This window comes from Mauremys reevesii, linkage group 2, assembly GCF_016161935.1.
Source record: "Mauremys reevesii isolate NIE-2019 linkage group 2, ASM1616193v1, whole genome shotgun sequence".
Taxonomy (NCBI): Eukaryota; Metazoa; Chordata; order Testudines; family Geoemydidae; genus Mauremys; species Mauremys reevesii.
The window spans coordinates 88,030,311-88,042,498 of record NC_052624.1 but is presented as its reverse complement, the minus strand read 5'-3'; the positions used below and the strand labels follow the sequence as shown (position 1 = coordinate 88,042,498).

At 43.3% G+C, this 12,188-nt stretch overlaps 1 protein-coding gene across 2 annotated transcripts in view; it reads right to left on the bottom strand.

Moving 5' to 3' along the window:
- The window catches only part of FKBP9 (FKBP prolyl isomerase 9), a 58,933-nt gene that overhangs the window by 41,496 nt on the left and 5,249 nt on the right, over nucleotides 1-12,188 (bottom strand). For both annotated transcript variants that reach the window (XM_039526597.1, XM_039526598.1), the window contains exon 2: nucleotides 4,120-4,225. In XM_039526597.1, the coding sequence (XP_039382531.1) occupies nucleotides 4,120-4,127 (8 nt within the window). In that variant the 5' untranslated portion in view covers nucleotides 4,128-4,225. The remainder of the gene's footprint in view (nucleotides 1-4,119; nucleotides 4,226-12,188) is intronic.

The following is a 12,188-nucleotide window of genomic DNA, read 5'->3' as shown; positions in this document are numbered from 1 at the left end:
GATGTGGAGCTTTGTTACTCAATCCACTGTCACAAACTATGTAGCAGAGAGCAGTGTTACCATTTGAGTTCACGGGAGATTTTGAAAGTGACATATGGCAAGAAGTTAGACACCTAACTGCCATTTGCTCCTCTGAAAATCTCTCCTTATGCTACTTACACAAACTGAGTTTGGAAACATTCAGGGACACTATAGATGGTGTTGTGTTGTGTTGATGAATCGTCTCAGCATGAAGAATCATTTATGCTAGCATGGGAAAGGGAACTAAATGCCCAGCTTGAGCCTGAAGTATGGAAAGATATCATTTTACTTGAGATCATGTTCTGTTTTTTTTAATATGCTTGAAATGAACTACAAGACTATAATAAGATGGTAGCCCTAGTGTAAATGAAAATGTCCATGACACATCACATGGATAAGTATAGGAGAGTTTGACACCAGCAAGATGGGGGATGAAGCATGAGATATTCTGCTGCATAGCTTGTGGATTTGTCCAGCATTCAACCACCAGTGGTTCTTAATAACCCATTATATAGCAAAGATTCATACAGCAATTCCCCTGATGCCTGAAGTTTGTGTGCAGTGTATGCTATGTGGGTAATGTGGTGGAGACAGTAAAACACTGGCTGAACTTTTAATGTTTTCAGACTGCTCTATAATCTAGAGACCTGGCAGATAATAAGCAGTCCTTCTTTCTTAGAAAAGATATGTCAAACTTGGCATGCTGCAGATAAGTATAAACTGTGGCAGGCAAATTTAGATAAGGATTACTACTTAAGAGCTATACCAGATATTTGTGAGGTACATAAAAAAAATGAGAGCAACAAGAAACACAACTTCCTCTGAACTGATATAAACGCCAGATGAAAAATCTGTAAGTATCCTAATCACCCAAGGTAATGTGTGGAAGATCGTATTTGTGATAATCTTTGGCGAATAAATGGCTTGTGGGAACAGACTCAAATTATCTGTCTCCCTCACAGATCTCAAATACCACTCATCTTTAAAACTCTTCCTGCTTTTTTTCTACAGGCACTCTGGGGAACAGTTCTTAGTTTATGTTTCTGTCAGTTCTGAGCAGAATTTAAAGGGGAAAGGAAATAAAAAAATATACTCAACATTAATTTCTTTCTTTAGACTATTTGTAAAGCACTTTGCAATTTTCTGATGAAAGGAGCTATAAAGGTGCAAAGTATTACTAGTGATTTTAAGTATTAAATATGATTTTATGATCATTTATTGGATAGAAACTCCAATGTGAAACCAAACATCAGGCTTAGCATGTAAACTCTTGGGCAGAGACCATGCTTTCTTTTGTGTTTACACTGCCTAGCAGATAGTGGGCATTACTGGAAACAAATAATACTGTACTAGGTCAGCTGATTACTCTCTGGGCTAAATTCTCTTCTCATTTCACCAGAGCAACCATCCTTCTTCTCCTTTTTCACTTATGTGAAAACTGGACTCACATTAGGTCAAACTGTGGCATTTGACTACTGACATTCATTACGGCTACTATGTGGATGGTGGTCCAATTCCTTCCCAAATAGCCTAGTGCAGTGGTTCTCAACCTGTTTGACATTGTGGGCCATATATGCAGCTCTCTACGTATTATGTGGGCCGCATCCACACAATATATATACTACCTGTATGTCCCTGAGAATGTCACATGGCCCGTAGCTGTGTGCTGATTGGGCCGCAAGCAGCCCGCAGGCCACGAGTTGAGAAGCATTGGCCTAGTGCGTGAGGGACCCGTGCAAGCTTTCCCATCAGTGTGTGCTCCCACAAGTACAGCCAACTTTCTCCAGGGATGGAGTGAAGCTACAGGCCCTCCTCTTCCCCAGGGGTGCTGGAACAATTTGTATAGTCGGGGTGCTGAAAGCCATTGAACCAAACGTAAACCCTGAATATGATGAAAACAACTTCAAGCCAAGGGGTGCGGCAGCACCCCCAGCACCCCTGGTTCCACCTCCTATGCTCTTCCCTGACTCCTCTGAAAGCTAGTCTACATCTGAGTAGCTGCACCAATGCAGCTGCGCTGCTGTAGCACATCTAGTGAAGATGCTCTATGCCAACAGAAGAGCATTCTCCCGTTGGCATAATAAATCCACCTCCGCAAGAGGCAGTAGCTGTGTCGGTGGAAGAATCTCTCCCACCAACATAGCGCTGTTCACACCAGTGCTTAGGTCAGTGTAACCTGTCGCTTGAGCGACGTAAGTTATACCAAAGTAAGTGGTACTGTAGACCTGGCCTGAGAGTCTGTCTGTTCCAAGGGGAATCAGTGGGGACAGTCATGTGGGGAGGGAGGACTCCTTGCAAGCTTTCCTCTCCCTTTCTGAGCTTTCACACAAAGATCATTCACAATCTGGCCCACTGTTTATCAATTTATTATAAAATAATGCTAAATGATGCCTTAGGATCACTGCAGTCATCTATCAAGGCTAGTCAGCATTACCCATTTTACGTATGAAAGTTTTTGCCTGTGTAATTTATTACTAATTATATCAAATTTTCAGTAGTTATTGCAGACCCTGATAGTACATACATATACAGTAAGTCTTGTGACCCATTTGTACTGGGGATTGCTGTTTAATCCTCCCAAACTGTCATATTCAGGAAACAAAATCATGGGATCTTATGAGTGTTTCTGTATTTCTGCTTGCTCAGCAAAGCAGTGTTTATCTATAGAGCAGCTCCCTTACAAAGGATGAATAACAGCTTTAGGCTCAGATTTTCAGTGTGTGCTTAAAGTTAGACTTTTAGAGTTTTAAAGGTGTTGAGCACTTGCAGCTCGCACTAGCGCCACATGAGAACTACACAGCTTAATTACTTTACTGGCTTCTGGCTTGGGACCAGAATGCATCAGAGCCATGTTGGGGGGAAAAGATCAAAAACTCCTTATGCCCTTCCCCTGACTTGCATAGGTGAGCAAATGTCAGCTATAACCCAGTTCTGTTTGTAAAGTGCATTGGAATCCTTTAGGGTGAAAGATACTATGGAAATGACAGATATGATGTTATTGATGTTCATGTAAAAGCAATTATGAATAAACATTCTAAGGCAGACAAACTGTGGGGTGGGCAAACTACAGCCCGTGGGCTGCATCCAGCCCATCAGACCTTTTAATCTGGCCCTCGAGCTCTTGCCAGGGAGCAGGGTCAGAGACTTTTCCCACTCCGGCACTCCAGCCAGGAAGCAGGGTCAAGAGCTTGCCGCATAGCTCCCAGAAGCAGTGCCATGTCCCCCCTCCAGCTCCTACATGTAGGGGCAGTCAGGGGGCTCTCCGCACGCTGCCTCCACCTCAAGTGCCGCCCCCCTGCAGCTCCCATTAGCCGGGAACCGCAGCCAATGGGAGCTGCAGGGGTGGGGCCTGCGGACAGGGCAGCGTGCAGAGCCACACGGCCACACCTCCACATAGGAGCTGGAGAAGGGACATGCCGCTGCTTCCAGGAGCTGCTTGAGATAAGTGCTGCCCAGAGCTTGCACCCCCAGCTGGAGCCCTTAATGCCCCCTGCGCCCCAGACCCAATCCCCCTCCCACCCTCTGAACCCCTCAGTCAAAGCTCAGAGTACCCTCCTTTACTTCAAACCCCGCATCCCAGAGCCCACACTCCCAGACAGAACCCTAACACCCCCACACAGCCCTACTCCCTGCCTCAGCCCAGAGCCCCCTGCTGTCCTCCGAACCCCTCAGCCACGGCCCGGAGCACCCTCCTGCACCCCAAACCTCTCATCCCCAGCCCTACCCCAGGGCCTGCACCCCCAGCCGTAGCCCTCACTCCCTCCCAGCCTCCTGCCCCAGCCCAGAGCCCCCTCCCACACCCTGAACTCATCATTTCTGGCCCCACCCCAAGTCCACACTCCCAGCTGGAGCCCTCAGCCCCTCCCACACCCTAACCTCCAATTTCATGAGTATTCATGGCCCGACATACAATTTTCATACCCAGATGTGGCCTTCAGGCCAAAAACTTTTCCCACCCCTGTTCTAAGGTATAGTTCATGATGAAATCGTCAAAAAGCAAATAAAAGCAAGTGACTTTCAGCGTTCCCTTGAGATATGTTCTCTATATGCATTTTGTGTATAAAAAATTTCAACACCGATGACATATGTGTTCCTTACTTAATCATAAGACTTCCTGGTCAAGTCAGTAATAGATTTGCTTTGGTCAGTGAAGAACTTTCTTCATCATCCTGCTCTGCAGCTCTCGACATTCAGAATTTTCTGCCTGGAAGACAGAAAGAAAAAGAACAACAGAACTGTGAGTTTCAGTGTATTTGTTTTTCAGTACATAGGAAACAGCTGCTGTAACTTGACATATTGCAAGTACATTAACGTAATGCTTAAGAGGTGTTAGGTTTGGACGGTGTCCCTTTAAGTGGGAGCTGGACGAATAGATCCATGTCTGGTCAGCCGAATGAACCCCAGCTGGGGAGGTTTAGCATGATATTTACAAGAGGTGGTTTTTATCAGGTAAAATCATGGTTTTTACCATCCTCAAAAACTAGTTAATCCCAGTTTAAGACCTTTTCTATTTTAAAAACTGTTTTATTAATGCACGCCACATTACACTTAGTTTTAGTTACATACTTAAATTATGGTTACATAAGGCAGTAGATTTGTACATTAATTTGGGTGGTACAAATAAAAAGTAAAACTGAGGTGGGCATAATACTACTATATAATACGGAACATCAGAATGTCTGTCTACATTTTGGTTTGGTATTTTATCAAGGAAGTTATACATGTCATGACATGTTTCAGTTTTCAATATAATATAAATAAAAGTTGAAACCATTTGATGATACGAAAACAACAACAAGGCAGAGTTGTAGGCTTGAAGCACTGAGCAATCAGAAGTGTGCAGAGTTGCAGACTACTAGTCCAGGTCCATTTGGCCATGCAACATTCTGTAGCAAAGACCAACTTGGATGTCATGGATAGACTGAGCCTATCCCTCAATTCTGAATGGATTGATCCTAAGTTTGAAGAGATTCGTTCTATGCTTGCTGAATTTACTGGGCACTGATGCAATTATTTTTCCCAATTTCTTGGTTTAAACCAGGTTCAAGTGAGTATTTACTAGCATGATGTCCTAAACTAGTTTTTCCTGAGAAATTGCCAACCCTGCAGTTGGGCTATAAGAGAAGGGAAGCCTGGGTGACTCAGGCCAGAGAATCAATTAGGGAAGGGGAGAGCGGACGTGGGGCTCTCGCTGCCGGCTCCCGGGGAACAAGTCAGAAGCAGGAAGTTCTTGACTGACAGAGTCCCCTGGGAAGGGGACCTGCTGAGGAAGATCCAGTGAGTCAGAGCCCAGGAGCTGCAAGAAATCAGGACCAGCAGGAAGTCCCCTGGGAGGGAGTGGCAGTGAGAACCAGAAGTCTAATTCTATTTCCTGAGCTGCACCCAAATTTAACCCAACCCGAGCACAGTTAACCTGTCCTGACCCAAGTGTGTTGAGTCACTTCAGACCCAACCTAAACCCAACACTTACCCCTGAACCTGTGTCAGTGCTGCTTCCTCACTCTTGGGGCTCGGCCTGTCGGGGGCTTCCCATGCTCCAGGCTCATGGGCTGTCTCCTCCCCTTAGAGGTCAGTGCAGCGGCAGCTACATGACCTATTCCTCCTGCCACTCCACTGCGCCGGGTGGGATGAAGAGTGAGAGGCGCTGTGACTCACCAGCACACTCACTCCGCAGTGCACACACAGCACCAAGGTAGTGGTGGCCAGCAGGAGCAGGACACACAGCTGCCTGTATGACGATGCCAGAGCAGGAGGTGGTGATCAGAGCTGAGTCTGAGAGAGTTGAATTGTTGTCAGACCTGAGCCAAACCCGACACTAGCAGCGCCGCCGCCTTTGCAGGGCTGCTGCCGCCCTGCACTGCACTGGCTCCTCCATGGCTGGGGTTCGCTGCTGCCGCAAGCGGGACGCTCTGGTTCTCCGGTGCCTCTGGAAGGCGGCTCCTCCCTGTGCACCCTCCAAGGGAGTTCAGGGGGCGGGGAGGGGGAAACCTGGTCTGGGGAGCAGCCCCTAGGCATGGCTGACCCCTAGGCAGGCTGGCCCCTGGGGTCTATAAAGGCTCGTTGGGATTTGCCCCTCAATGAACCAATGTGCAAGGGCGGGGGGCGCAAGGTGGAAGTTTCGCCTAGCGCACAAAATATCCTTGCACCGACCCTGCCCCAGGGGGTGCGTGCACCCCGGGTTAAGAACCACTGCACTAAACTGATAAGATCTGCATTTTAATTTAATTTTAAATGAAGCTTCGTAAACATTTTAAAAAACTTATTTACTTTACATACAACAATAGTTTATAGACTTATAGAGAGAGACCTTCTAAAAACATTCAAATGTATTACCAGCACACAAAACTTTAAATTAGAGTGAATAAATGAAGACTCGGCACACCACTTCTGAAAGGTTGCCAACCCCTGATGTAGATGGACGGGACAACCAAGAAGGGGTGCTATAAACCATTTAGATAATATTACTCATCACTGCCATTTCTATGGTGCATTCAGAGACAGTGGTATTCTTTTAAGCACATCAGCCAATGTTCCACTCGAATGTTGGCACTTCGTTAAGGACATACCAACTACAAATGCGAGCACTGAAGTTGGATTTTGTCCCATTTAACCAACGCATTAGGCATGACTTAAACTTGAGGTGCTTTATCAGCCACTGTCTGGTATGTTTTCAGAGAATTATTCATCCCCCTTTGCAAGGAGAAAAGATCTTTTAAATTGATCATTGATGTAAGAATTACCAAAGCTCAGGAGGAATTTCCTCCAGTTGTAAAAGGCTGGCTACCAAACAATGGAACTGGCTCCAGTCCCCATGGAAGTAAATAGCAAAACTCTCATTAACTTTGTGATCAAGACTACATTTTTTAAGATCTTGTCTGCTCAACATGAACACTAATGATCATTTGGTACATTTCATAAGAGATTGGCAAGGGTTGCCCAAGTGTCCTCGGCTAACATTTCAATTCACTTGCACTGTTGTGCAATGGGCTATTTTCATTTAAATGCTACTGTTGCATACAGAGAGTTTATGAAGCACTTTGGAATCTACAACATCATTACTGAGGAAAAACTCGCACTGAAGTTAAAGGGGGTAAATACTTATAATGTTTGACTTAGTATTAACAGGAAGGGAGATGGATATAGATATAGTCCTACCAATTACAATATTACAAAGTTTTAGACTAGCAACTATTCCTGAATAATGTGAGTGAGACTTCATACAGAATGACTTGGACTGATTATAGTAATTTATATTTAACAATAAAAATTAGAATCCTAAGGGGCAAAGGCTCACAAAAGTGGAAATAACAGTTATTTAGATAGTTCAGAACCTCAGAGTTTGGTTAAAATGAACAACAAAGATTCCAAAACAGAGAGCTTTTTCAGCCCATAGTGGCTCAAGGAGAAAAGCTGGACATTTTGGCTCTGATCTGGAATAGATCCTTTGATTCTACCACTACAGGTACTAAATAATTACTGAGGCAATATCGCCACAGAAAGATGGAGGAGGAATACACAAGCAATGAACTACCAGAAGTCTGGAAGACAGAATTTACAAAACAGCGTCCAATCATACCCGTTGTAAGTACTTGTTGAACAGTCTTTGCCTATTATCATGCCTTCTAAATAAAACCTCCATGCAGAGGGAAGCCAGGATGATGGATCTGGCTAGTGGAAGCATGGAGAGACTGGTAAACGTTTTCATGATATGCTCCACCATTTCACTCCAACCCTGAGGAAGCCTCTCTGTGGGGCACCCTGGCATCCAGATCTGTGTGCAGCGAACAGGTTTGGATTTTCCCTTCTCCACAGACCTTATGGGACAAAGTCTACAGCAACATGCATGGACAGTATGAAACCCCACCACCAAAGCCAGGTGGCAGCTAAAGTCAGGGGAGCTGCTGACATCATGGCTCCATTAGGAGCCAGTCCATCCAGAAGTTGCAGGGAATGAGGGGCAGGAAGGAGCTGAGCAGCACTGTGATTGTGAGAGGCCTTGGATGGATTCCCAAGACTATTGTGGATATTGTGGGTTCACTGGGCTAGGCAGTGGAACCCTGGCTTTTCATAGGTGGAGGGGAAAGGGAAGGGCCACATTACCCCCACTTAATGGCAGAAATTATTTAGGATGAAATTTGCAGTTTTCATTCTCCTATATAGGAGCAATCCACGGAGGGGAAAATGAGGCCCTCAAAGCAGCATATTATATTTTTATATTTGTTTATATTTGCAAATACTAGTCATCACTGTATTACCAATTGGGCTCATCAGTATAATCATTTGTACAGTTTAATAAAATGCTAAGGAACTATATAGTAATTAGGGCTGTTGATTAATTACAGTTAACTCTCGCAATTAACTCAAAAAATTAATCATGATTAAAAAATTAATTGTGATTAATCGCACTGTTAAACAATAGAATACAAATTGAAATTTATTAAATATTTTGGATGGCTTTTCTTTATTTTCAAATATCTCAATTTCAATTACAACACAGAATACAAAATGTACAGTGCTCACTTTATATTATTTTTATTGCAAATATTTGCACTGTAAAAATGATAAACAAAAGAAATAGTATTTTTCAATACACCTCATACAAGTACTGCAGTGCAATCTCTTTATCACAAAAGTGCAATTTACAAATGTAGGGTTTTTTGTTACATAACTACACTCAAACAAAACAATGTAAAACTTTAGAGCCTACAAGTCCACTCAGTCCTACTTCTTGTTCAGCCAATCGCTAAGAGAAAAAAATTTTTTTACATTTATGGGAGATAATGCTGCCCACTTGTTAATTACAATGTCACCCGAAAGTGAGAACAGGAATTTGCATGGCACTGTTGTAGCTGGTGTCGCAAGATATTTATATGCCAGATGTGCTAAAGATTCATAGGCCTCTTCATGCTTTGGCCATCATCCAGAGGACATGCTTCCATGCTGATGATGCGCGTAAAAAAAATGTTAATTAGATTAATGCCTGAACTCCTAGTGGGGAGAATTGTATGTCTCCTGCTCTGTTTTACCAGCATTCTGCCATATATTTCATGTTATAGCAGTCTCGAACGATGACCCAGCACATGTTGTTCATTTTAAGAACACTTTCACTGCAAATTTGACAAAATGCAGAGAAGATACCCATGTGAAATTTCTAAAGATAGCTACAGCACTAAACCCAAAATTTAAGAATGTGGAGTGTCTTCCAAAATCTGAAAGGGACGCGGTATGGAGCATGCTTTCAGAATTCTTAAAAGAGCAACACTCTGATGCGGAAACTGCAGAACCCAAATCACCAAATAAGAAAATCAACCTTTTGCTGGGGGCATCTGAAATGAACATGCGTTGGTCCGCACTGCTTTGGATCGTTATCGAGTAGAACCCATCATCAGCATGGACACATGTCCTCTGGAATAGTGGTTGAAGCATCAAGGGACACAGGAATTTTAGCGCATCTGGCATATAAATATCTCACTGACTACAACAGTGCCATGCAAACACATGTTTTCACTTTCAAGTGACACTGTAAACAAGAAGCAGGCAGCATTATATTCTGTAAAGTAAACAAACTTGTTTGTCTGAGTGATTGGCTGAACAAGGACTTGTAAGCTCTAAAGTTTTACATTGTTTTATTTTTGAATACAGGTTTTTATTGTACATAATTCTACATTTGTAAGTTCAACTTTCATGATAAAGAGATTGCACTACAGTACACCTCTACCCTGATAGAACGCTGTCCTCGGGAGCCAAAAAATCTTACTGCTTTATAACTGAAACCGCATTATATCGAACTTGCTTTGATCCGCTGGAGTGCACAGCCCTGCCCCCCCCGGAGCGCTGCTTTACCATGTTATATCCGAATTTATGTTATATAGGGTCACGTTATATCGGGGTAGAGGTGTACTTGTATTAGGTGAATTGAAAAATGCTATTTATTTTGTTTTTTACAGTGCAAATATTTGTAATAAAAATAACTATAAAATGAGCATTGTACACTTTGTATTCTGTGTTGTAAATGAAATCAATATATTTGAAAATGTAGAAAACATCCAAAAATATTTCAATAACTGGTATTCTATTATTAACAGTGCAATTTTTTAATCACGCAATTAATCGCAATTAATTTTTTTAATCGCTTGACAGCCCTAATAGTAATTAAAGATTACCTTGTAAATCCACATAGCGACCACAAGAATAGTTAACCCATAATCTGAATTTTTAAAAATATGGTTATAATTACTTGTCTGGACAGCCATAGAAACAAAATGATTGCATACATAATTAGAATCTGTTTCAAATGTGTGTGTTTAGTACTTGCCACATAATAATCTGAGTCAGATACCAGTCCAGAGCTCTATCCAGCCAGAAATATACACAGGGAAACAGATTCATCACTGGTGTGGCTCACATTCCACCCTCAATTATCTCCATGCACGTCTATCTATTTATTTGGGATTGCAAAGCTATAACTGAATTTGGTCCAGTCCATATACACAATCAGACAAATTTTGGCCGCCAATATGCTCAGGCAATTTCCATTAAATTCAATAGGAGTTGCACCCAGACGTTTGAGGCAGGATTGAACTCAATTCAAGTCCCATTTAAATCAAGGAGAGTTTTGTGCTGAATTTACTGGAATCACAATGAAGCCCTTGGCCCTAATCCTGTAATTTATGGCTGAAAAATTCAGGGTGTTTTTGTTGTTGTTGTTTTTATGGTTGTGTAATAGCTTTAGCTTCCAATCCCAGTTCCACAACTGACATATATAATATTTCTCTTATAGGTTTTTCAAGTTGCAGCTGCAATTGCAATGTTTGTACTTGGGTGTTTTGGTGAAGCAGGAATTGGAGCACCATGGTGGTGCGCAATTATGGTAAAACATCATCATTACATAAAAACTACGAATCCTTAATTGTTTGTTTCATTATATAGCAATGAAAGAAATTAGCTCAGAAGGACCAAATCCTCAGCTAGTGTAAATCAACTGAAGCTAATGGAGCTACCTGATTTACACTGGCTGAGAATCTGGCTCCAAAATGGATAGCAATAAAAGTAATCTTAACACATTTTCTGTTGTTTTGTTTTTCACAGTTCCTTATATCTGGATTGTCCCTACTTATACTGGTGAAAAAACACTCAGTTCCTTGGGTGAGTGTAACGATCACAGTACCACAGGAATCCAGGGCTTTTTCAGCAAAGGAGAAAAAGAAAACCTGAAAAAAAAGAATGTGAAATTTTAAATACTTTTTTGGGGCGGGAGACTCTCATCACATCTATGTATATCTGAATGTCACTTCAGTGTGATGAAACAAGAACAATGTACACCTCTACCTCAATATAACGTGACCCGATATAACACGAATTCGGATATAACACGGTAAAGCAGTGCTCCAGGGGGAAGGGCGGTAGGGCTGCGCACTCCGGTGGATCAAAGCAAGTTCGATATAACGCAGTTTCACCTATAACGCGGTAAGAATTTTTGGCTCCTGAGGACAGCATTATATCGAGGTAGAGGTGTATTTAAATGTTTATGACATCTATAAACAAACCCAGTAGAAAACTATTCAAATCAAACTGAAGAAACAACCAGTCTAAGGCCCCATCCTGCAAAGACTTATGCATATGCTTAATTTTACATACTGAGTACTTGCAGGGTATAAATTTAAGCAAGTGCCATGGCCTTTGCAGAATCAGTGCTTATTCTTACAACCCAGCAGCAGGGGTGGAAGTAACTTAGTACTGCCGGGGTCCTGAGGGGGCATGGCCTCATCTGGAAGGGGCGTGGCCTCATCTAGAAGGGGCGTGGCCTCTCAAGATTTAAAGGCCCTGGGGCACCGGCTGTGGCTGGGAGACCCAGGGCCTTTAAATCAACCAGGGACTCCCAGCTAAAGAGGTGGCTGGGAACCCCCCGGGGCTCAGGAGCAAATTAAAGGGCCCAGGGCTCCGGCTGCCAGGGGGAACCCCGAGCTTTGCGGGGCTGGGACAGGGATTTAAAGGGTCCAGAGCTCCTGCCCCTGAGGGGAGCCCCGAGCCCTTTAAATCCTGGCCCCATCCCAGCCGCCAGAACCGCGGCAGGGATTCAAAGGGCTCTGGGCTGCCTGCAGCCATGGGGAGCTCTAAGCCCTTTAAATCTCAGCCGCCGCCGGGATTTAAAGGGCTCTGGGCTGCCC